The sequence below is a fragment of the Myotis lucifugus genome, unplaced genomic scaffold (genome assembly GCF_000147115.1).
Source record: "Myotis lucifugus unplaced genomic scaffold, Myoluc2.0 scaffold_397, whole genome shotgun sequence".
Classification (NCBI taxonomy): Eukaryota; Metazoa; Chordata; class Mammalia; order Chiroptera; family Vespertilionidae; genus Myotis; species Myotis lucifugus.
The window spans coordinates 518327-544111 of record NW_005871445.1 but is presented as its reverse complement, the minus strand read 5'-3'; the positions used below and the strand labels follow the sequence as shown (position 1 = coordinate 544111).

Below are 25785 nucleotides of genomic sequence, written 5' to 3'. Positions count from 1 at the left end.
TCCAGGGTGGATAAGACGGTGGTGCCAGGTTAAATGTGATGGTGTTGCAGGGTGGATAAGACGGTGGTGCAGGGTGGATAAGACTGCTGTGGCGCCTGCCTTCAAGCTCACGGGTGTACAGGATGATTGCAACTCTTGGTGACGACTATAGAGAAAACAAGCCGGGCCATGGCGCAGAGTGAGGAAGAGCTGCTTAGGGTGGTCAGAAAGGCCTCCTCGGGGTCAGCATGTGAGGCCGAGGCCTTGAGCCGCACTTCTCGACTGTTTGCGGTGAAGGACCCACTTTGTAATTTCCAGTCTGTTGCAGACCTATTATGCTTGACCAGTATGCCTCACCCGCCTCATGCACTTACCACCGAGTTCAGTCACACCCAGATGGTCTGGACTCCGTTTAAGGGGTCACGGTCATGTCAGATTGCTGTAGTTTCCTACATGCTTGCTTCCCGTTCCTGCACGCTTGGTCGTGCACTGGTAGCAGCTTGCAGGCCAGCACCGTGGACCATACCTACTGCCTCAGGGTTCATTTGGGCCAGCTCCCCCCCCCCCCACCGCCGCCCACGGCATGAATCCTGCAGCTCTACCAGCAGCCAGCTGCCTGGCCCTGCTGAAGGTCTCCAGTAAAGAGAAGTTTCTACTGCCTTCATAGGTGTTTTCCTTCCTGACACCAACCAGTTCTGATACCTGCTGAGTGTCCCACAATTCAATTCACTTCCGACACAAACCACTTAGAGTTAGTGTCAGACTCCACAGCTCAAGGGCTCAGCCCACTGGGCAGCCTTCACATCAGATCTTCAGATGCCAATTGTGAGGATCAGGTCCCAGGTCACAAAGTCAGGGGTGCCCTCAGGCTCACTCATTTGCTAAAATGACTCGGAACTCGGAAAGCACGTTACTTACTATTATCCTTTTATTGTAAAGGATACAGTTCAGGAGCAGCCCAGGGGCACAGAGCTTCCATGGACCTTGGTGTGTGCACCAGCCGGGAGCTGCTGAACCCCGGGGTGCAGGGCTTTGTGGAGGCTCTATCACATAGGCGCCTCTGATTAAACCATTGGCCATTGGCGATTGGATCGTTCAGCGCCTCATCCAGAGATTTCAGACTGGGTCCGCAAGGTTTTTGGTTTTTTGGTTTTTTAATATTTTTATTGATTTCAGAGAGGAAGGGAGAGGGAGAGATGGAAACATCAATGATGAGAGAGACTCGTTGATTGGCTGCCTCCTACATTCCCCACATTGGGGATCGAGCCTGCAACCTGGGCATGTGCCCTGACCTGGAACTGAACTGTGACCTCCTGGTTTATAGGTTGACGCTCAACCACTGAGCCACGCCAGCCGGGCTGGATCTGAACGTTTCAAGCTCCTAAATCAAGGCTTGGTCTTCCCAGCGACCAGCCCCGTCCTGACGCTCTCTTGGCCACCAGTGGCCTCCTTAGAGCCAAAATCGCTCCTATCACCCTTAGCACTCAGGAAGCTCCCAGGCTTGTAGGCGCTCCGTGCCAGGACCAGGGACAAATCCCCCCAAAGCGATTAATACAGCACCCCCACAGCAATTCATCTCCCTTCTCCGCATCTCTGGCTGCTAGAAAGTTTGTTTTAAGTGAATTCATTTGTCTGTGTCTTGCATTGCGAGTTTCCGTTTGCGTTCTCTGTAGCCGTAGTATAAGGCTGAGCCCTCGTCACCGGATCGGATCGTCACCAGGACCGTCACCGTGCTGCCTCCGGGCATTCCAGGACACCTGCTCCTTTCCTCCCGATACCTGGCCTCCGCTCCCCTCATCACCACCCTCCCTGCACTCCCCGGGCACGTGTGAGGTCTTAACGAGCCTTTTAAATTGAAGTGCTCAGATCTGAACTCTGGGCCCCCCTAGGCAGGAGTGGAGCAGGCCGGTCCCCTGCCTTGCCTGATGACATGGGGAACCACAGCACCCTCCCCCACCCGAGCTGTTAATGGCTGTGAGGTGACATCATGTGTAGCGGGGACAATTTTGGAGTCAAACGAACCTGGATTCAGACCTCAGCTCTATCACCTGCCAGTTTATGCCGATGCCCGTGAGCCTCACTTCCTGTGGGTGGAGTGGGGACACGCGCCTGCCCCCTAGCAGCCGCCCGCCCCACCCTGTGCGTTGCATCTGCAGTGTGTATTTGCACCTCCTTGGGGGGTTTGCCTTGTCCACTGAGTTGAATCTCCTCAGTGTGTCTGTAATTGCTACTTGTCGGGAGTTTCCCGACATCTTGATTCTGTCACCTGCCTGTTAGCTCACCCCCACCCCCCAAGCGTTGGTTACCTTGTGCTTCCCCTGCCATCTGTGAGCGCCTCTGATTATTAATTGAAATGAGTGTGACCTGGGTGGCGCCCTGGGGGCCTCCCTGACAGCTCCTTCTATATCAATTAGGATCTGGCAGGGCAGGGGCGGACTTCCAGCTCCTTACAGATCTGTCCTCCTGGCACGGGAGGAGTCTCCACAGACTGCTGGGGGATATGTGCATGCTCACCGTCCTTTGGGAGGGCCATTAGCAGTCATTAAAGATGCACACAGCATTTAGCCGCAGCTCTATTGTTAGGATGTGTGTGCTAGCATTATTTAAAACAGGAAGAAAAAAAACCCACACCTGGGAGCTACCCCAATTTCCATCAGTAGAGGAGTGATTATGGAAATTAGGATCCGTTTGAACAATGCACTGCTTCCCAGCTGTTGGAAAGGCGAGGTGGAGATAGATGTGACACCGCAGAGAAATGTCTCACATACAGTGTTAGACAGAAAAGCGAGTTCCAGAATGATTCATACGATACCTCCCCATTTCCTTAAAACAACAAAGAAAGATAAATATGCTTGTCAGTATGCAAGAAAGTTCCAGAAGGGCACCCACGGGTTTGATAGCCATTTCCCGTGGAGAATGAAAACGGGAGGTCGGGAAGGAGTTGGGGGGCCTTAACTTCCCACTTTAGGCCTTTTCTGCTCTTTACATATTTTATACATCGATACTCAACTGAAGTGTTCGGTTTTTTAAAAGAATCTGCATAGTTGTTAAAAAGGACAGGGTAGATCCATATGTACTGACATGGCAATGTTTCTAAGGTATTTTCTTTAGTGAAAAAAAACATGTTTTAGTATAATATCTATGATACTGTCTCATTCATGAAAACAAATGGCATGTGTAGATATTTACATGTATATATGTATGTATGCATGTATGTATACAGGTGTGTGTGTGAATGTGGATGTTATGTATGTATTTATGTATAAAGCACATCTTTGTAAACTCACAGAGAAATCTGGGACTGTCCGCACAATCTGGTAGCGTGGGCATATAGGGAAAGGAAGTGGACTGGGGCATGGGGGGGATAGAAAAGGATTTTAATTTTTGTGTGATTTCACTTTTTTTAAGTAGCTAATATTTATATTTGCAATTCGGAAAATTTTAGTCTTTTTTTTTTAATCCATCTTCTTTACTGCCAGTGTCCTCTCAGCAATGTAAGCTAGAAGCGGAAGTAAAGGCGGTTTAAATGGTCACTCATTCATCGAACTCACTGTAGAGGAGACTGAAAATCCACAGGCATTCGCTGAGCCGCGATCGGATTGTGGTGTGAGTGGGTGGATTCCCTGTTTAAAGTTACAGGCCAGCGTTAGGGGCCGTGCAGACTCCACGAGGGTGTACGGTATGGATTTTGACTGAGTTCAGAATGTCTGGGCCAGACGCAGTCTTCCTCCTCCACGTCCCACAGTGCCCGTGGGGTAAAAGAGACAGTGAGGCCGTGGGAGCGCTGTGGGCTCTGGACCCTGACGCCCACGTGTGCGGGTGCTTAGTCTCAGGGCTCCCTCGGCACATGGGGTGAGCCCAGGCCTGTCTGCAGCAAGGAATTCAGTTAGAAGTGCTCTCCAGGGAGGGAGAGCACCTTCACACCAGGTGAACTAGGTGTGGCCGACAGGGAGGAGCCTGGAAAGCTGTTAGATGGACAGGGAGGAGCCTGGAAAGCTGTTAGATGGACAGGGAGGAGCCTGGAAAGCTGTTAGATGGACAGGGAGGAGCCTGGAAAGCTGTTAGATGGACAGGGAGGAGCCTGGAAAGCTGTTAGATGGACAAGGAGGAGCCTGGAAAGCTGTTAGATAGCTTGCCTCCTGCGTCCCATTGTTTCTGGGCGACCCAGCAAGAATCTGTTCACCAAATGTACTTTCTCATCTACCCGTGAGTTGCCTTCATTCCCTTTGAAGTCTGAGTCACTGCCCTCCTTCTCCTTAGCTCAGGCTGGGAGACAGCAGTCCCGGGTCCCAGTCTTACAGAGCCCCCGTATGCACACGTGATAAATCTGGTTCTTTTCTCCTGTTAGTCTGTCTCATGCTAATTGGATTATTAGACCAACCAGAAGAACTCAGAAGAGCTGAAGGAAAATTACTTTTCCTCCCCTAGAATATGCACTTAAGATCTGTGCCTTTTGCTGTCCATTTCTACTCCATGTCGTCAGAAATTCGAACTCGTTTTCAGAGTCATTCTTCTGGAGTCCTGGGAAGAGGGTCTGTTTTGCTTGGTTCCCATTTCTTTTGCCAGCTCCTGGGTATATTCTTGTCTTTGCACCTCATCATGTGTCTTTCAACAAGGGGTGGGAAGTGTCTTGCTCTGCGAGGCTCACAACTTTCATGGTGTTGGGCTTTTTCCCACATTAGCTAAGTATTCAGTGAAGATGACAGATAAATAGGTAACTTTTTCATCATTAAAAAGAACCCATAATTGGATGGAGACATGGGCACGGCACTGGCCAGAGTGCCACCTGTCACTCCCAGCGGCTGTGCCGCACTCTCGCCCTGGCCACTCTGTTCTGCAGTTGGGAGTTCACTCCTTGGGTGGGGGAGGCTGCAGACGGTCTAGGGTCTGGGTCATTTTCTGTGCCTTTGGCCCCCCTTGGCAGCCTGTGAAGCCTGTAGACCCCTTCTCAGAATAATGCTTTCAAATGCACGAAAACAAAATGCCTAGGACAGTGGTCAGCAAACTGCGGCTCGCGAGCCACCTGCGACTCTTTGGCCCCTTGAGTGTGGCTCTCCCACAAAATACCGACTTCTGCGCATGGGCCACAAAGTTTCAATCGCACTGTACGTGCGCGCCCGCATGTGATATTTTGTGGAAGAGCCACACTCAAGGGGCCAAAGAGCCACATGTGGCTCTCAAGCCGCGGTTTGCCGACCACTGGCCTAGGATAACAGAGGCAAACAGTTGTGTTGAAAGAGTTATCACCCGGCCGGCATGGCTCAGTGGTTGAGTGTCGACCTGTGAACCAGGAGGTTATAGTTTGGTTCCTGGTCAGGGCAAATGCCTGGCTTGTGAGCTTGGTCCCCAGTGTGCAGGAGGCAGCTGATCAATGATTCTCTCTCATCATTGATGTTTCTATCTCTCTTTCTCTCCCTTCCTCTCTGAAATCAATAAAAAAAATTTTTTTAAAGAAGTAATTCGCCCTACTCGGTTTGGCTCAGTGGATAGAGCGTTAGCCTGGACCGAAGGTTCCTGGGTTCGATTCCAGTCAAGGGCACATACCTCAGTTGCAGGCTCCTCCCTGGCCTGGGCCCTGGTCAGGGGCTCATGCAAGAGGCAATCAATTGATGTGTTTCTCTCACTTTGATATTTCTCTCTGTCTCTCCCTCTCTCTTCCACTCTCTCTAAAAACAATGAGAAAATATCCTTGGGTGAAGATTAAAAAAAAAGAAGTAATTCATTTAAAGAAAAATAGTTATCAAAATGACTTTTTACGACCCAATATATAAAACTGTAATATACATGTTTTTTAATGAATACTTTAAATAACAAATCCAGCAGCAGGTCTCTTAACTATTTTAATGTTGAACTGTGAAGAGTGTGAACAATATTTCAAGGTACCTGCAGTCGCTAGGATGAGTTCTGAAAATAACTGTGACTTTTGTGTGTGTGACATGGTATCGGGGCTGTTTATTCTACTGTAGTTTTTGCATATATTCATAACTGATGAAATACTAAGTTTTAGTGAGAACTTAGGGAAAATGAAGAATTTTTTGCCCCAAGTTCATGTCCTCCCTGGATTCTTTCAAAGTTCCGTGTTCATCAGAATTACCTGGGATGCTGGTTAAAATGCAGGTTCCAGGGCCCTGACCACAGAAATCCTGAGGATGGCGCTAGTGGGCCCAAGGGTGCACAGTTAGCAGATCTAGAGCACTGAGCTCACAGGGTGCGCTTGGATCTGGCTGCCGCTGAGAGACCTCTCTGGGCCTGCAGCACTGGAGGCTCGAGGGGCTTCAATGTCCGGGTGGCTTCCAGGTTCTGCAGGCGCCTCCCAGGGCCCAGGGCCTGGGGACCATGACACCCGCCCCTGCGGGCGGCTGGCTGGTGGACCCCAGGGTTATGCGTTGTGCGTGCTGCCCGGTGACGTGGTGGAAAGAACTGTGCACCAGGAGTACTGTGGTGGTTTATGGTTATAAAATGAGTGGCTGTTGATAATGAATCATCCAGAAATTCTACAGGAAATAAAATCCAATTATACGGCCTCCTAGTCACATGAAAGGTCAAGGCTAAGAGGCACCATCTCCCACGGGTGGTCAGCATTAGCATCGCCCATAGGAACCGGTGGATCTCTGGAAATGCGACAAGCTGAGGAGGACGGCGGCACCTGTGTGGTGTTCCGACCAGGTGTGCACAACCTGAACCCAGTCACGGGGCAGCAGACGAGCCCACAATGAGGACCGCTTTCTTTTTTAAAAGTGGGGGGTGGGGGTGGGAGTGGGGAATGCTCGTTCTCCACAAGTGTCAGTGTAATAGAAGACAAACAGAGTCTGTAGGAACGTTCCGGATTAAGGGAATCTAAAGAGACATGGCACCAAATGATCCCCTAAATGACACTGTTGAGTCAGTTGACAAGCCTGGAATACAGGTGGTAGGTTAAAATATCGAGGTTGAATTTACAAAAGTTGATAAAGCTAACTGTGCTGATGTAAGAAAACATCCCTCTTCTTGGGAAATGCACACTGAAGCCTTTAGGAATATGGGGCTATTCTTTAGGCAACTTAGTCTTAAGTGACTGAGGAAATTGTGTGCGTGTGTGTGTGTGTGTGTGTGTGTGTGTAGAGAGAGGGAGGGGAGGGAACAAATGAATCCGCGGATACAGTGTTAACAGCAGGTGGGCCTGGTCAAGGGCACACACAGGCTCCCGCGCTCTTCCTAGTCTCATGGCTTTTATATGTGCACATCAGTCGCTGAATTTTTGAAATTCAAGAAAATTCAATAAAAAGCACAATCATACTAAGATATGTTAACGTACTTTTTAACTCCTTGATAGATTAAAAAGGCAGAACGTTAAGGACACAGAAGATGATGTAAGGTTAAGACTTAGTTTCCGCTTCACTGCATACTCTCTGCTCCGGAGCCCAGCGGACGCTCCCCAAGCTTGGGAAGCTGGGAGAGGCTGTGGAGCTGGTGTGTAGGAGGTGCCGGCCGGTGCCTGGCCGTAGAGCTCACTCCCTGAGTGTCTGCATCCAGAGCCACGAGAGAGACGGGCATCCCCGTCCACTGTCCACAGTAAGACTCGCCTGAAAGCACAACAGAAACCATACAGAGGAGACGCCCCCAGCTCCGGCTCCTAACGAGCAGGACACATAACACGTGTTCTAAACCGGCAGCATCAGGAGAGGCCTGCACCCGGGGCCGAGGGGGTGCATTCCAGAAATCTAATGGCCACTCGGCACCGCAGAGCTGTAGTGTAATTCATTACATCACAGATTTCCCTCATTTAACCTGTTCTCTCCATAGTTACCCAAAAAGCTTCCAGTAAAATTCAATAGTCCTTCCTAAGAAGAGCCTCTTTGTAAACTTGGATTTGAAGGAAACTTCAACATGAGAAAGCAACTGACCACAAACACCTAGGAAATCACTAGAGACATGTCCGAACCGGAAAAGTCTGTGCCAGCCCTGGCCAGTGTGGCTCAGCTGATTGGGTGTCATCCATGCACTGAAAGGTTGTGGGTTCAATCCCCAGTAGAGGGTATACAGGAGGCAGCCAATGAATGTTTTTCTCTCTCTCTCTCTCTCTCTCAAAATCAATTTTAAAATCTTAAAAAAGAAAAGCATGTTCCTGAAGTCTGTCTATACGCATGGTACAATGTAGACACCAAAGGAGTTTGAAACTGTATGTTCATTATGATTCCATTGGAGCAAAATGACATACGTTTGCACATGTAAGAAAAACATTACAGGAAATCATACCAAATCGTTAATAATGATTATCTTTGGACAGAGGATTCTGGTTATTCATTATGATTGTCTGTATTTTCCACATTAACTGAGTAATTTTTATGATAAATTTTTAAAATTCTACAAAGAATATGAACTCAGGATGCTGGAGAGATATCTTCCAGGTGAAATGTGCCTTCCAGGGTGACAACAGAAGGGCGTGCCTCTAGGGGGCACCAGCGCCCAAGTATTTCGGAAGCTTCGGACCAGAAAGGAGTGAACTTTAAACCCAAGTTATACTCAGGTTAGAAATAGCTGAGCCCACTGGGTCGCTTGGTCCCTTTTCCCCACGCCCCAGAATGCTCCTGTGATGCCATTTAGACTGGGCGTCTTTTCTAATGACAATGTGGGCACAGCCCAGTCTCTATGCTTCTTGTTGTTAATCCTCACCCGAGGATATTTTCCCATCAATTCTTAGAGAGAGTGGAAGGGAAGGAGAGACACATCGATTGGTTGCCTCCTGCACATGCCACAACCAGGGCTGGGGATTGAGCCTGCTAATGAGGTGCATGCCCTTGACCGGAATCCCACCCTTCAGTCCATAGCCCGGCGCTCTATCTGCTGAGCCAAACTGGCTAGGGCTGTTTATATGCTTTTAACAATGACTTTTTGGTTCTTCGGCCTCTGGCTCATTGTCAGCTTCTTGTTTACTTTCTAATGAATAAGCCTCCTCATGACACAACGTTGTCCCGTTACAGAATGCCTCTGCTCTGCCAGGGACCTGGCAAAGAACAGCCGTGCACTTAGAGAACCCGGAATACCACACCAGATGGTATTTCAAGTATTTTTTAGGACAAGGTAAGTATGCCATGTTGGTGGCTGGGAGGGAAGGCTGTTCAAAATGAAAATCAGTGTTGGCGTGATTTGCAAGTACCCTATGTGACACTAACCAGTGTAAGGACACTAATTTTTTTGAGCGGGGGCAGTTGTTTTTGCCCCTGAGGAATAAAGGGGATTAGATCATCTGAATGAGTGACTTGAAACATAGAAGAATTTGCAGGGTGGAAAGCAACTTTAGATTTAACAAGGCAAGTGCCCTGAGTGTAGTGGGTTTTGAACACAGTGTAAGGCAGTGGGAAAAGAAATGGCTCCCTGAGCTCCAGGGCCAATGTGGAGCTGGCAAAGGCAGTCACGGCCCCTGCCTTCATGGGTTTGAATCCTGCCCCACTGTCACTCCCCATAGGACCTTACACCTGGTACGCTCTGCTTCTCTGAGACGTAGTTTCCTTATCTGTGAAGTGGGGGTGTTACTGGTGCACACCTAGCAGGTTTGGACAGATGTTTCAAAGAGATACACAGGGAAAACCCCAAGCCTGATGCCTGGCGCGTGGCAGGAGCTCCGCCATTAGGGTGACACACACGGACAACGAAGGGCTCTGGTGAACATACAGGGAGAGGTGGCAGGCAGGAGTGTGGCTCACGGCGGAAGAAATGGAAGAACGGTCGCTGCTGTGGGATTGGAAATGAGTTAGACACATTTCTTATCAGACTAATATATTAGTTTGTAGAAGATGTGAGGCTTGAACTAGAAAATGAGAGTGGCCAGACCCAAAAGGTGTCTTTTTAAACAATCCGTTCCTGCACTGTGCTAAGAAGCTCCCTTACTTGGCAAGGCATACTTCGTTATAAAGAAAGAAATCAGTGGGAAGTTGTCAGCCTCCCAAATGCTTGCAAAACATAGTCCTGGAGCAGTGATGACGGGAGGAAGATGGTGTGGATGCCTCGGCTTCCCCAACTGGCTGAAACAGTAAGGGGTCTAATAAGAAACCCAGAGGGAGGCCAGGCTCTAGGGGGGGTGGAGTCACAGGCTCTGTGATGTCATCAGGCTGGGCTTCCTCAGGGTCACAGAATGGCTGCAGCGATTCCAGGCATCACTTCGAGACAGCACCATCCAGAGTTCATCCGGAAGGCCATCTCCAAGAGCGAGGAAGCCTTTCCAGAAACCTCTAGACACGTTTCTCCTCCTGTCTCATTGGCCAGAATGGGGTCATACGCTCACCCCAGAACCAGTCCCTGACGAGGGGAATGGGAGTGCATGATTCTAGAGCAGCGGTTCTCAACCTGTGGGTCGAGACCCCTTTGGGGGTCGAACGGCCCTTTCACAGGGGTTGCCTAAGACCATTGGAAAACACATATGTAATTACATATTGTTTTTGTGATTAATCACTATGCTTTATGTTCAATTTGTAACAATGAAATTGGGGGTCACCACAACATGAGGCACTGTATTAACGGGTCGCGGCATTAGGAAGGTTGAGAACCACTGTTCTGGAGAGTGATCGGGTTCTGTCTCAAGCTGGGTTTGGGATTGCTGCTCCTCGACCCTGTGCGAAGGGCTGGATACCACCTGACATGTCCCCACACCGGGGACTGGAGGAGCCATTAGGTTGTCCCTGTCCTAAGCCCGTCTCTCCCCCAGTCCATCAGAACTACATCGGAAACGATGCCGAGAAGAGCCCCTTCTTCTTGTCCGTGACCCTTTCTGACCAGAACAATCAGCGAGTCCCTCAATATCGTGCAATTCTCTGGAGGAAAACGGTAAGTAACCGGCTTGGGCCGGGAGTTTCCTCCCACTTAACCTGTGAGCTGTGCTGCTTCTGTTTATGTAAGTGTCCACATCACGTGTCAGAAATGTCTTTTTTTAGGCAGGTTAAGGTAACAACCTGACGTAAAGGCATTTTTGTAGAGAAGCCGAGGGCAGCCTGAGGCGGGGTGTATGGGACAGAGAGGCTCCCGCCCCTGCGGTTCTTCGTGAACTGCCCACGGGGAGGCGGAGCCCAGGGCTCGTGGGATTGGCCATTTGTGTTTTTCTTCACCACAAACGATGTGGGTCCTTCGTTCATTCCCTTTCACGCTCCCAACATCTACTGGGGTCCTTTCCCTGCGTTAGTCACAGTGGGAGGAGGAAACAGAGGACTCACACAGGCCTCCCCAAGATTCGGTGGTTTCTCCTTCGAGTCTTGGACTTGGGGCTATCACATTGGGGCCTGTTATGTTTTCATGATCTTTGAGGCTGATCTGACCCTCGGCTCAGAGACCAAACCCCCTTCTCGTCTGGCTCAGACGGTGCATCTGCTCACAACCCCGAAGGCGCAGAGGACCTGTCAGTCCGTCCGTGGAAGAGGCTGTAATGCTGAGACCCATGAGTGCTGGGGCTGGGAGAGGGGCAGACGCTGTCCAGTCTGAGCACGATTCTGCGTCTTATAATGACTTTACTCATAGCTGAGCCACTGAAGGGAATGAGAAAGGCCAGACGTGGTTCCTTTAAGTGACCAGGGAGGGCGCTTTCAGAGATGGGAATTGCCACGCTTCTCGCTGATCGGGCGTTTTGACTTTCCAGGGTACCCAGAAAATATGCCTTCCCTACAGCCCCACCAAGACGCTCTCTGTGAAGTCCATCTTAAGGTGAGTGCCGCCGAGTGGAACCCCAACCCCAGGAGTCTGTATACGTGGTTTTCCCGGGGTCATTCTGTCAGCTCTGTCTTCCTCATCTGTAAAATGGGGATAAACTAGTACTTGCCTCACAGAGACTAAACGAGACGGTCCCTTAAAGCATTTAGCAGAGGGCCTGGCGTAAGTACACGCTTTAACATTAGCTCTTGTGGTTACCTGTCACGAGCAGAGGAATCCTGGCTGAAGGGGCCTCAGAGGTCTGGTTCAGTGGCCCGTTTTTCCTCTCCAGGGGCATAGGCAGCAGGAAATGCGCGTTGCTTGTCCAAAGTAAAACAAAGAACAACCTTGTTCGGGATGGCCTTTTGCCATTCGTGGCAGAGGAATTACCACAGGAAGCAAGAAATACCAGGTCATCTTCATTACATCTCAGTTTATCATGACTCGCTCTGTAACTGTCAATGAGTCACTCTTTTAGGAAATAAAAGTAAGAATCATGAAGATTAGTCAGGGTTGCCCAAAGCAAATGCTCTCGATTCCTCCCCCCGCCCCCCCTCTTACCATCGAGTGTCATTGGGGACAGTTATGTAAGGAAAGTACAGTGTGGTGTGTGGTTACTGTCCTGTGTTCACATAGTTACTCCTGGATTCCTCCTCGCTCGTCTGTCTCCTGGGGGCCAGGCCCTCCCAGGATTTCCTAGGACAGTGGTTGGCAAACTGCGGCTCTCGAGCCACATGCAGCTCTTTGGCCCCTTGAGTGTGGCTCTTCCACAAAATACCACCTGCGGGCGCGCACGTACAGTGCGATTGCAACTTCGTGACCCATGCGCAGAAGTCGGTATTTTGTGGAAGAGCCACACTCAAGGGGCCAAAGAGCCGCATGTGGCTCGTGAGCCACAGTTTGCCGACCACTGTCCTAGGAGATGCTCTCTAGCTTCTCTGAAGAGCTGAGACCTGCTCCGCGTTGTTCCCATTCCTGCTGCGCCTGCCTCATGCTCTCTATTCTGTTTCAGTGCCATGAATCTGGACAAATTTGAGAAAGGCCCCAGGGAAATTTTTCATCCTGAGATACAGAAGGTAACAGAACTTTCTGCTTCGTAATTGTACCACTTTGATCGGTGTTAGGTCCTGGAGAACTCACACTGAGATCCTGGTATGCCAGGCCCGAGGGGCAGGCCGGGAGTCTGTATTCTAGGCACAGCCACAGCTGAGACCGCTAGCAACAGGCTCCTCCACCAGTGATCCGAAAGGGGTGTGCTCAGAAGGATCTTATTGGCCTAAAAGCCCCTCCTTGTACTGAGTGATATAGAGTTATGTGGAATGTCAGATTTTTTAAAAAATAATAAATACGAAATGTGGCTCTAGCCAGTTTGGCTCAGTGGATACAACGTCAGTCTGCGGACTAAAGGGTCCCAGGTTCGATTCCGGTCAAGGGCACATGCCAAGGTTGTGGTCTCGATCCCCAGTGGAGGGCATGCAGGAGGCAGCCGATCAATGGTTCTCTCTCATCATTGATGTTTCTGTCTCTCTCTCCCTCTTCCCTTCCTTTTTGAAATTAATAAAAATATATTAAATAAATATGAAATGTGCTTGTCAAGCTGCGATTCAGGTAGAACACTGTGCTGGGACCAAAAGGGACTGAGGCAGAACCAGGTGTGTGAGGTCCAGCTTGAAGCAACTGTAAGCCCTGCTATGCTTAGAAGTAATTTTTATAGCAAACGTAAGAACAGTTAGAGTTATAAGTCGGTGTGCCTCTGGCACTTCATTTGTATGGCTTATCAACCCTTTCCTTCTGGGAGGGGACGTGACCCCCAGACACTGAGCCCCAAAACCCACGGAGTGCACTGGTGCTCCTTCCCGTGGCTGCTGCTGAGCTCGCCTCTGCCCAGTCGCCCTTGCCTGCTCGCCCTTCCGTAAAGAGGACAAGTAAACGAGATACAGCAGCCTCTGCTGTTTATAGCACAGCAAAGATGTCCATGCTGTCCCCACATTCATGGTCCAGCTTTCTTTCCCTTACAAGTAACTATTCCCAGGAGCTTGCCCAGTGTGTGTGTGTATGTGTGTGTGTGTGTGTGTGTGTGCGCGCGCGCGCACGTGCGCATGCGTGTGTGCATGTGCGTGTGTGTGTGTGTGTGCGTGTGCGTGTGCACATGAGTGTGCCACTTGGCAGCAGTGATTCCCCGGCTCTCACCAGGTTTCTGTAGACCTCCCTTAGGAAGCCGTGAGCAGCAGGCTTTGGGTTTAGGGGAAAGAGTTCTTACAAATCCCTGGATCTAAGAAGTAAATAGAACTAAGCCACCTGCATTACGAAGACGGCCTCTTTCCACCAAGTGGCTGCTGCTTGGAAATGTGATCTGTTTCTGGCTGCTCTGTCATAGCGGCATTTTTCTTGGCCAGACCCTTCCAGGAGGCAGTGTGTGCAAGGCCAGCTGAGATGACAGGGACCTAGGGGTCTGTGTCTTCCTTCCCACAGCCGTGCACCGTCTTTGTTTCCAGATAATATGACTTTCTGAAATGACCAGGCATTTTGTAAAAGTCTGTAGAGCTACATTTAAATGTTTACAGCACTTCTGGGTGGGGGTGTAAACTTCAGTAAATTAAAGCTCGGCTTTCATAGGAAGTCGAAATACAAGGATCGCTGCTAAGCACAGACATAACTTTTCAAACTTTGTTTGACAGGACCTGCTGGTTCTCGAAGAACAAGAGGTAAGTGCCTTGCTGAGCCGTCTGTCCCTCTGTGCTCGGCGTCCGCGTGTATCACCACACTCTCCTTCCAGTTCGACCTCTCCGTGTCTATGGCACTTCCTGACATGGTTTCTCAGGGGTGGTTCAGGGGTGTCTATGCAGCCACTGTAGAGACGCAAACAGCCAAGCTACTTAAATCTGCTGGGGAATATTCACATTTTAGCCTCGGGATCGGTGCAGGTACGAGATTTTAATTTTCATCCAATAAAGTAGGCGTCTACACTTGATCACACACTCGGTTTACGGAATGCCATATATAGTGTGGATCCAGCCCTGTCTGTTGCCCCACTTTAAAAAAATGTTTTCTAAGTACATCACCAACATAGAGAAAAACCTAAAATATTATAAATTGGCAATTTGAGTAAGTAAATTACCGTTGTGCATACTTGCCTCTCGGTACGTGGTCATATCATTCGTCCAGTTGCTCAGGCCAAACTTGGAAAAATCCTAGCATCTCTCTCTCTCTCAGCCCATGTCTGACCCATCAGCACATCCTGCTGACACTGCTTCGAGACTGTCCCTAATCCACACATTTCTCAGGCTTCCCCTCCCACCACGCTCATTCGCTCATTCGCTTAATCCTGCCAGCTTCCCAGCGAAGCGGGAGGGTCCTCAGCAGGGCCCTGGTGGCAGGGGGCCAGTCACAGGGCAGCCCAGTGACCAGTCAGCAGAGGGTCTCATTTCTGCTAATGACTCGGCTTCACCCAATTCACAGCCGTCCTGAGAAGACTGGCGTGGGATTGGAAAGAGCAGCGGAAGCCCGGCTTCCAGCTCCCGTCCCACCGCTCACCTGGTACCGCCTCGGGCAGCCTCGCCTTCCCTGGGCTCCCGCTGTCCTGCCTGTAAAATGGAAGTGGATTTGGTGGACCTCAGGGTCCCCTCTGGTTCTAACAGGCTGTCAGTTCATAGCTCAGTGCTCTGGCCATTGACCCCGACCTTCTGCCCTCGGCTCGCTAGCTGTCAGGTCAGCTGTGCCTGGTCCCGGGCCTCCTGACAGTCCGCTGGTTTGCTCCTCTGGTCCAGCAGTTCTCAAACTGGGTCCCTGGACCACAGCCTCAGCATCACCAGGGAGCTTGTCAGAGATACTCGTTCTTGGGCCCAACTCCAGAAATGACTTGGAAATTCTGGGAGTGGAGCCTGGCGCTCTTACTTTTAATATATTTGTATTGATTTCAGACAGAAAGGGAGAGACACACACACACATCACTGATTAGCTGCCTCCTGCACGCCCCCTACTGGGGACTGAGCCCACAACAGGCATGTGCCCTGACCCGGAATGGAACTCTGGTTCATGGGTTGACACTCAATCACTGAGCCACACCAGCGGGCTAGCACTCTTTATTTTAACAAGCCAACAAGGTGATTCCGATGCCTGGCCAGGTTCGAGAACCTCTGCTTTAGTCTCTGCACTTTTCTTCTGAGAACCCCAAGCCTCTGTGGACCCCAAGCCACTGGGGGTACTTTTGAAGGGACCCCTGAGAGTGGAGGAGGAGGTGCCAGAGTTCTGGAGCCATGTGATCACTAGCAGCATTGCCAGAGAAGGGAGAGTTAGAGAGCACAGAACCCTAAAGCGGAGAGATCCCTGACAGAATGCGGAGTTTACCCAACACTGGGGCAGCTTGTGAAAAAGAAGTTGTATCTGACCCGTTTGTTTCTTTCTCGTTTATTCTGCACAGTTAGGCCATGAGTCTTCAGCCACCCTCTCGGTACACCCAGCTCTGTGGTGGGCCCTGCAGAGCTGGTGGAAAGTAAGACCTGTATGATCCCTCCTTCTCAGGACTCAGGTTCCAGTGGTAGAACAGACAAATACGCAAGCTTAATAAAAGCAGCAGAGTGTGAATGTGCTCTTAGAAAAACAAATAAGCTGCTGTGATGGAGAGGGACCCTGGGGAGGGTAACTATTTGGGGAGGTCAGGGAAGGCCTCCCTGGAATGGACATTTGAGCTGAGAGCGCGTGATGGGAATGGCCCCACGGAAGGAGCTGAGGAAGGGCTGCAGGTGGAGGGGCAGCGTGGAGCGCCCCCCCTGTCCCTGCTCCACATAGAAAATCACTGCGTGTGAAACTACGGTGGCTGGTGGGTGTGCATCTGCCCCTGCTGTGTTCGGGACAGAAACTGTCTGAGACCCTTAGACATTCCAAGTCTTGGCTCCAGAATGTAGCTGTCCTGACGCCTGGCATTGTGTCCTGACCCCGCACCTCTGCCCCCACGGGCCAGTGCTTTTAACACCTCCGATTCTGGTCTGCCCCTTCGCGGACCACAAAAATTCCCCAGCAAGTGGAGGGCCAAGCAGCCTTGTAAAGGTGGATTCTCTTCCAACCCTAGATTTTACTCTATTAGGAAATACTTCAAGAAGTGCAAAAGCAAAGTATAGAGGCTAATGTAATGAGACCTAGAAACTCACCCGTGGCTTAAGGGAAAAAACTATTAAAAATATACTGAGCTCACCCAGCCAGCGTGGCTCAGTGGTTGAGCATCGACCTATGAACCAGGAGGTCACAGTTCAATTCCCAGTCAGGGCACATGCCCGGGTTGTGGGCTCAATCCCCAGTGTGGAGCATGCAGGAGGCAGCTGATCAATAATTCTCTCTCATCATTGATGTTTCTATCTCTCCCTTCTTCTCTGAAATCAATACATTTTTAAATACATTGAGTTCTCTGACCTCATTCCTCTTCTGTAGAAGCTATTACCTTGCATTGGGTATCATTCCTGCAGGACCTGATTTCAATCCAGTGTTTAGAGTTGAGGATAGTGGACTGAACATTTGTATTAGCTACTTCTTTTTTATTGAATTTATTGGGGTGACATTGGTTAATAAAATTATATAGGCTTCAGGTGTATAGTTCTATAACACATCATCTGTATATTGTGTGGTGTGTTCACCGTCCCCTGTCAAGTCTCCTTCCATCACCATTTACGCGCCCCCCTCTTCTACCTGCCCCCATCCCAGTTTCCCTCTGGTAATCACCACACTGCTGTCTGTGTCTATGAGGTGTTTTGTTTTGTTTTGTTTTGCTTAATGATTCCAGACGTGGGGAACCATTTCCTGCCAAGGACCAACATTTGCGAGCCATACAAAATTATCAACTTAAAAATTAGCCTGCTCGCCCTGACCGGTTTGGCTCAGTGGATAGAGCGTCGGTCTGTGGACCCAAGGGTCCCAGGTTCGATTCCGGTCAAGGGCATGTACCTTGGTTGCAGGCACATACCCAGTAGGGAGTGTGCAGGAGGCAGCTGATCGATGTTTCTCTCTCATTGATGTTTCTAACTCTCCCTCTCCCTTCCTCTCTGTAAAAAATCAATAAAATATATTTTTTTAAAAATTAGCCTGCTATATTTGGTCAAACATTTAATTAACTCACCCCTAATGCCTTAGCAGGGCCAGACCAAATGATTTTGAGGGCCTTCTAGGGCCCGTGGGCCAGACATTCCCCATCCCTGGAATCCCTTCACCTTTTTTACCCAGCCCCCTTCCCCCTCTCCCCTCTGACAGCTGTCAGTCTGTCCTCTGTACCTATGAGTCTGTTTCTGTTTTGTTTGTTCACTTATTTTGCTCATTAACTTCCACATATAAGTAAAACCATTTGGTACTTGTCTTTCTCTGTTCTGGCTACTTCTTGATTGCTTTCCCCCCATATCTGTTGTGTGACTTCTTGAGATTCAATGTCTTTAAGAATTGGGGGAAATGAGCTACAGTTTCCATTTCTATTTCTAAGAGCCCACAGGTTTCAGCCTCAGACTGTCGTATTGAGGTTTGACTGCTCTGAGCTCCCCAGTGCTGCCTGGGGTCTGGGCCCTGCGGATGGGTTGGTCGGAAGATGGCACCAGCCTGTGGGATCTGGGGGCCACTTACCTGCAGCTCTGTTTGCTGCGGAATGGACCTGGCCGCCTTAGGACATTACAAATGAATGAACTCATAAAAGCAGAGTTTCACTGTCAGAATCCACAGACAGGAAGGCGTGACTGTTCTTCGTGTTGGTCAAAACTGGGATAGAGGGGAGGGAGTCATCCCCCCGGGCCCAGGCTGTCATGGCCGTGTCCCTTGGTAACAACCAGCACTTCGCACAACTGGGCATGCTCTGTTGATGAGATGAAAGTCACCACCTTTTGTTGTCTTATTGCAGGGCTCTGTGAACTTCAAGTTCGGGGTTCTTTTTGCCAAAGACGGGCAGCTCACCGATGACGAGATGTTCAGCAACGGTGAGTGTCTCCCCTGCTGACGGGACCCTCCCTCCCCCCGTTTCAGCTCTGACGACCGAAACCAAACTTGCCGGTGGGGTTGGAGCCTTTATTTAATGCAGAGAAACCGCCGGTAGTTTCAGCAAAGTGTGGGGTGAATTCCCAGGGTAGATTTGGTAGGGCAGATGTTGCCCCGTTTCGTTGGTTTGATAAATATTTACCGGTCGCTTAACTTGTCCCGGGTCTCGGTGGGAAGTGACGTGGGGTCGGAAGAAGCTGGTTCTGCATAATCGGGAGCAGAGGGGGGCTCTTCCCTGTGAGGTCAGGGCTGGGGGATTGTAAGATGGCGTCACTTCCTGTTATTTAGCACTTGTCATGTTCAGTGTCTTCTGTTATTCGTGGAAACGGTCATCATGTGTGCGAGCCCTTGTGGCCCCGCCGGCAGGGGGGCTGGTTAGTCTGATGCTGTGGTTTCCTTCCCGTGTCCTGGGAGCCGTGGGCCCTCCTGCCGGGCCCATTCCCTTTCCCACCGCACCGTCCGCTGGCTCTTCAGCGGCTGCAGCTAGAGAAGGAGGACTTGCTGCCGCACCTCCTCACACTTTCCCTTTTTCCACAGAAATCGGAAGTGACGCTTTTCAGAAATTCTTACACCTCCTGGGCGACACAATCACTCTGAAGGGCTGGACGGGCTACCGCGGCGGTCTGGACACCAAAAGTAAGCTCGCCCTGGCTTGGCACTGCTGGCCTTGGTAGGCCTCCTGCCGCCGGCCTGACCGTAGTTGAACTTATACCCAAGTGGGGGAGAGAGGGTGAGCGGGGGTTTGAGCTCCACACCAGCCTGGCTCGGGGTCGCTGTTCAGTCTGCCCGTGTTTCATGGACACACACGGTCAGTATTGGTGTCATCTTGTGTTGCTTTTGTCCTGTCCACTGGCGGTAACTGGAAGGCGAGGAGTTACAGCACACTCTCCCTTTTAGCTCAGACTTCTCACGCTGTCCTGACTCCGGGGCGAGGCACGAGTCTGTCAGCAAGCGAGCGGAGAGCGGGAGGGGTAGTCTGCCCATGGGCAGCGTTCACACTGTGCTCCCTGCAGGTGGATAGTCCAGAGGGACCTTAAGGACCATCCGATTGTATGCAGTCCCTCGTCTGTCTCACATGGAGACCCTTCCTCCGGCCCCGGCGTTCACTGCACCCACTCACTGCGTGTTTGTGTTTTACAGATGACACCACAGGGATCCACTCGGTCTACACTCTCTACCAAGGGCCACGAGATCATGTTCCACGTGTCCACCATGCTGCCGTACTCCAAAGAGAACAAGCAGCAGGTGGGTGCGAGCGCCGCAGGCCCTCACATGTGACTGACAGCAGAAAGCTCCGCTGGCTTCCTGGAGTCAGACTAAGGTGCCAACAGAGGAGCAGAGCTTCGGCCCCAGTTCAGGGTGCTGTTTGCAGTCTCTGCACTGGAACCTTCCACAGCCTTAGGGAGAACCACCCTCCCTGGTGCCTTCGCCGTGTCTGTGTGAGAGCGTGTGTATCTGCGTGTGTGAACATGTGTGAGTATGTGCGTATCTTCATGTGTGGATGTGTGTACCTATGTGTGTGGATGTGTATGTTTCTGCATGTGTGAGCGTGTATATCTGCATGTGTGAGTATATCTGCGTGTTTGTGTATCTGCATGTATGAGTGTGTGTATCTGCGTGTGTGAGCGTGTGTATCTGCATGTGTGAATGTGTGTGTATCTGCGTGTGTGAGCATGTGTATCTGTGTGAGAGCGTGTGTATCTGCGTGTGTGTGAGTGGTTTGTGACTCCTGAGCGGCTGTTTTGCATTTACGCTGCCTTTCCCCTGTGACTCCTCGCAGTGGGCCTTGTGTCTTGTCCGGGACCTAAAATAAGTGCGTTCTGAGTAATGGCTGATGAGTGTTTGCAAAAAGATAATACGATCTATAAGACTGAAAGTATTTCCTGTCTGGCCCTTTACAGAAAAAAAAACACTGACCACACGTCGAGGAGATCATTTTGGAAAGGTCAGCTGGGGTCAGCTTAGGTAGGGCCTTGTTTTAACCAGTATCTGCGTCAGAACTAAGCTTTTCTAAAAATCCCCAGGGAATTCGGATGCACTGCCTCTTGTTTGGGGGCCTTGGATGCCAGGCTAAGGCGACGATGAATGAAGATGAATGCGATCAGAAAAGTAAAATGGGAGAAAGTGGAGGCAGGGAGGCTGGCTAGGAGGCTTCTGCAGAGGCTGGATGAGGACATGAGGCCCGAATTGGGAGAGGTGAGGTGGAGACGGACAGCAGAGCCGGGAGCCGGCTGGTAAAACCTGGGAGGCAGGCGTGAAAGCGGCCGAAGCTTGGGCTCTGGTCCTGGTGGCTGTCGCACTGTGCTGCTTGTTCAGCTCTGTGCTGGGTCTGAGCGGCCTTCTCAGTGATGCTATTTATGCTCAATCCAGGTGGAAAGGAAGCGCCACATCGGGAACGACATCGTCACCATTGTGTTCCAGGAAGGAGAGGAGCCCTGTCCTGCCTTTAAGCCTTCCATGATCCGCTCCCATTTTACACGTATCCTGGGCCTTGTGACTGCTCTGGTTCGGTGGGCTATCACTCAGCCTCACGGGACGGAAATGGCCCTCTCGCCAAGAGTTATCATTGACTTGCATGTTATATTGTTTTGTGTTGATAGATTCTTACATCTGCCATTTGGGATTTTCCCTCAGCATCGTTCTCTCTTCTCTCTCCATCCCTTGGAGTAACTGTGGATTAATTCCCAGACAATCCTTGACTTCTGAAATCTCTTCCCTTCCCTCGGGTAGTCTCTGAAATGAGGGAAACTTCCTACCGTCCATCGATAAGAACTGAATTAGAAGAATTCTGTGAATCCTCTGAGAAATTTGCTTTGGGTATAAAAACTTGCAAGTGAGGATAAAAAGCCAAAATACTATTTCTTTGTTGATTCTAAGCCCTCATAATAGCTGCTGCATTGTCATCTCTTAAAATGTGAGAAATGATAGAATTCATCATTTTTATTTGCTTCCTCTCTTGTTCCTGTGTAGCTCGTGTTGCCAGCATGGGACGGGAGGGTGGCTCTGCAGGTGGCCCAGGGGCGCTCATTCTGTTTAGAGTTTCATTTCGCTTTGGGCACATTTGTGTCTGGAAGGGGCCAGGCAGGTAGTGGGTGCAGATTCCTTCCTCTGGGGCGAGATGGGGAAGCACTTTGAGGAACTGATGGCTTTGCCGCCCGAGCTGAGGAAAGCCGGGCGATGCAGGGGGTGCAGGGGGGCAGGGGGCAGGGAGTTAGCGGGAGGAAGCTGCCTGGAGGGTTGGTACTATTTCAGCTCAGCGTGCCTGGCACAAGCCAAGTAGAGGCTCCCAGAGGCTGCCACCAGCTACATGAGTGTGTTTGGTTTGTTTGTTCTACCAAAGCCAGAAGGAGAAAGGGGAGCTGCTTTTCTCTCCAGAATGTGTCAGACGGAACCTATGACTGGTTTCCTGTTGGGATCTTTGCATTCCAGGCAACAGAGTTGCTCTTTTTGCTTTGTTGGCGTCTTCCTTGCTTAGCAGCTTTGTTCGTGTTGCTCTCCTGACACACTTGGAGGTTTAGCTCTTTCCCCGAAGGATAAACACTCAGTGGCTGGACCTACGTCTGCCTGGGCGGTCTCTTCCAAAAAAGTCCTCCGAAGGGTGGGCGACAGGTGCCCCGACAGGTGCCCTGCCCACAAAGGGCGGGTCTGGGATGACTCCCCACGGATTTTCAAAGCACAAGACTTGGACTGTAAGCATTTGACTAATTTCCTTAACCATCACCACAGATATTTTTGCCTTAGTGAGGTATGACCAACAAAACGACAATTACAGGTAGGTACTGACTTTGTCATCATCTCTGGTTCTGATTCGCACGTTTGCTTGCTAATCGTGTTCATAATGTGAGATTCCTGATATAGATATTTCTCGATTGAGTTGATGTCCTCGCCTTAGAGAACTTTCTTCAAGGCCACCTTCTCTTTGGGGAAAACTTGTTCCCGGTGACGTTGCTCCGTGCAGGAGACCGAGGGCCGGGTGCTTTGGGGTTCTATGGTCTGCGGTGGGCACAGATGGACGTATTTGATCCTGACCAGAGCACCCCCTTTCCTAGGCTGTACCCTGGCCTGTTTGTCCTTCTGGTCTCAAACACTCCTCTGTTAAGGGAACATGATGTTGTGAAAAGAGCATGAACTTTAGGCCAAATAGATCTGGGTTGGAACCCCGACTGTCCCTTATTAGCGTGGAGGCTCTGAAAAAGCATCTGTCGTCTTTAAGCCTCGGGTGATGCCAGGGTGAGGTAATGATGCCACCTTGGCAGGTTGGTGAGAATCCATCGATGACGTGTCTTAAAATACCCGTGTGCTCCCTGGTGTGCAGAGCGTGCCCAGTGGCCGCCTTTGCTGTGACTCCTGGGCCGCCCGACCTTGCTGGGCTGGGCCACGAAGGATATGGGGAGAGCTGGCCTCTGTCCGAATGCACAGTGGCCGGGCGCTGGCAGCCACAGGAAGGCACCGTCTGGGTGTGAATATTCCTACCCCGTCACGTGGGCAGCTGGACACATTTAAGGCCCAGATGCCCGTGGCCTCTGAAGAAGCGGCAGGTAACGGCGGCGTGCTCTCCGCAGGCTGAAAATCTTCTCGGAAGAAAGCGTGCCGCTCTTCGGGCCGCCCCTGCCATCCCCGCCCGTGTTCACAGACCACCAGGAGTTCAGGGACTTCTTGCTGGTGAAATGTAAGTGCTGTTTTGAAGTGTTCTTTGCAACTTGTTCTACATCAGAATACATTCTTCAGACTCTCCGGGTGCCGTGTAAGGAAGTGTGTTGCTCGGGCATCGATTCCGTGCCAGGTACTCTCATTCTCCGTGCGAAGCGTCTTTAGTTTCCTGAGGTGTGTGCAGCTGCCCGGTGTCCTCCTGTGTCCCTCCCTCCTTCCCCTCACCTGCAAGGAAGGGTCTTGAGACCTGGGTGCGGGGGGTGAGCCGTGTCTGTGGAGTGCGGGCTCAGGGAGGGAACCACCACAGGCTGGTAGTCCTTTCACCAGGGATTGGCGATCACTCAGCAACAAAGGACTCAAGTTATCCTTGGCTTTATTTTTTTTTTTTTATATATTTTATTGATTTTTTACAGAGAGGAAGGGAGAGGGATAGAGAGTCAGAAACATCGATGAGAGAGAAACATCGATCAGCTGCCTCCTGCACGCCTCCTACTGGGGATGTGCCCGCAACCAAGGTACATGCCCTTGACCGGAATCGAACCTGGGACCTTTCAGTCCGCAGGCGGATTGGAGATCGCTCAGCAACAAAGGACTCAAGTTATCCTTGGCTTTAAATGGAGCCAGTCGCCTGGCCGGTGTGGCTCAGTGGTTGAGTGTTGAACCATGAACCAAGAGATTGCTGGTTCGATTCCGTCAGGGTATATGCGGGCTCGATCCCCAGTAGGGGGAGTGCAGGAGGCAGCCCATCGATGTTTCTATCTCTCGCTCCCTCTCCCTTCCTCTCTGAAATCATTAAAAAGTGTATATATCTGTGTGTGTTTTTAATGGAGCCAGTCAGCAGGGAGACTTCTTCAGCCCCCTCTTGGGGTGGGAGGTCATGAAGGGTTCAGTTGAAGATTTGCACAGGGGACCCAGTGGAAGAACACAGGCCAAAGGTTATGGAAAGGGGTGCTGAAGTCACAGAGGAGGGAGCCAGGAGGACAGGAGGGGCTGGTGGACTGAGAAAAGGTGGAAGCCAACGATCAGACGTCTCTGAACCCTGACAGTGGGTTTATTAGGAGGGAGGGAGTGGGCCAGGTGGAAAACTCTAGACAACAGGAAGTAGCATTTCAGAAAAAAAAAAATGGAACTTTTCTCCTTATTCAGCTAAAACAAGTCATTTAGGATGGATATTTCTGGGATGCTAAGGAAAAAATAGTGTCAAACAAAAAAATTCCCAGTCCCAGAATGAGAGGAAATGCGAGACGTTCAAAGTTGAAGTTCCTTAAGCGATGTCTTGCCAACAGCCATCCCGCTGTTCCCAGCGTACAGGCCTCACCCAGGAACAGCCTGTGGCAGGGAGGTCGCTGTCCGGCCTGTGAGCGCCGTCCTTCCTTCGGCCCTCCGTCTGAGAAAGAGAACTGTTAATAATAGCTCATCCATTCAGTTGGATGTGCCTAGCACTGTGCTAACTCTTTATATGTATTATGTCATTTAAAAATGTACAACAACCCTTACAAGGAAATACAGTTATACCCATTTTACAAGGTAGAAAACTGAGGCCCCACACAGCTACACCGTTCGCTGAGAATGTATGTGGCAGCACCGCTGGCGTTCAAACCCACTGCCGTCTGCACCTCAGGCTCCTCGCCCCCATTGCACTCTGTCCTGTGCCCTGACATGTCGCTGGGCAGCCACTGTCGTAACTTCAGTGTCTAGTCCACTAAACCACTAGCTCTCTTTTCCCAGAAGAAACTTCCATTAGGCTAAGAAGCTGAGTACTCTGCTTAGTCAAGTGTTATTTTTTTTCTAACAAAATATAGCAAATAGGTATCTTTAATCCCATGGAATGGCATCCTGTGGATGAGTGGGTGGATGGGTGGATGGAGGGATGGAAGAACGGTGGATGGATGGGTGGAAAGGTGGATGGGCAGGCTGGGTGTGTAGGTGTTCAAGTATTACATACACCCGCTGCTCGAAGCTCACAGCCGGCAGGGAAGGTGCGACGGGCATGCCCGGGACGGTCGGTTTGTATGAAGAAAGTGGGAGCGTTCTGAAGCGAGCTTCGCGAGGGCGTTACTCGCGGTCGTGCCCGTATTAGGAAAGCGGGTGGTGTCACTATGAGGCGGACATTCCTCGACAGCATGTTCGCATCAGTAGCCCCTTTACAACTTGGCTTCTTTCAGTAATTAACGGTGAAAAGGCCACCTTGGAGACCCCGACCTTCGCCCAGAAGCGCCGGCGCACTCTGGACATGTTGATTCGGTCTCTGCACCAGGATTTGATGCCAGACTTGCACAAGGTAACTGGTCCCTTTCCTACGTGTGGGGTCGAGCTGGGAACACAGTCCCCACGATGAGTCCTGGGTAGACGCGCAGAGGCCTCGCCTGGATCCTGCTGTCAGGACAGGCCTGTGGCTCCGTGGCCCGTGGCTGACGTCCTCTCGTTCCCACGACGAGGATGGTGACTGTCCACACACGGGAACGTGGTTTCACAAAGCCAGGGCTGTGGGAGTCGAGGTGC

At 50.8% G+C, this 25785-nt stretch overlaps 1 protein-coding gene across 1 annotated transcript in view; it reads left to right on the top strand.

Moving 5' to 3' along the window:
* Nucleotides 1-25785, top strand: part of GARNL3 (GTPase activating Rap/RanGAP domain like 3) — an 81747-nt gene that overhangs the window by 35774 nt on the left and 20188 nt on the right. Inside the window, 13 exon segments of the mRNA XM_006102097.3 lie at nucleotides 8940-9039; nucleotides 10661-10779; nucleotides 11582-11646; nucleotides 12644-12707; nucleotides 14310-14336; nucleotides 18500-18575; nucleotides 19171-19269; nucleotides 19774-19814; nucleotides 19816-19878; nucleotides 21004-21112; nucleotides 22360-22405; nucleotides 23196-23302; nucleotides 25449-25564. Coding sequence (XP_006102159.2) covers nucleotides 8940-9039; nucleotides 10661-10779; nucleotides 11582-11646; nucleotides 12644-12707; nucleotides 14310-14336; nucleotides 18500-18575; nucleotides 19171-19269; nucleotides 19774-19814; nucleotides 19816-19878; nucleotides 21004-21112; nucleotides 22360-22405; nucleotides 23196-23302; nucleotides 25449-25564 — 1032 coding nt within the window.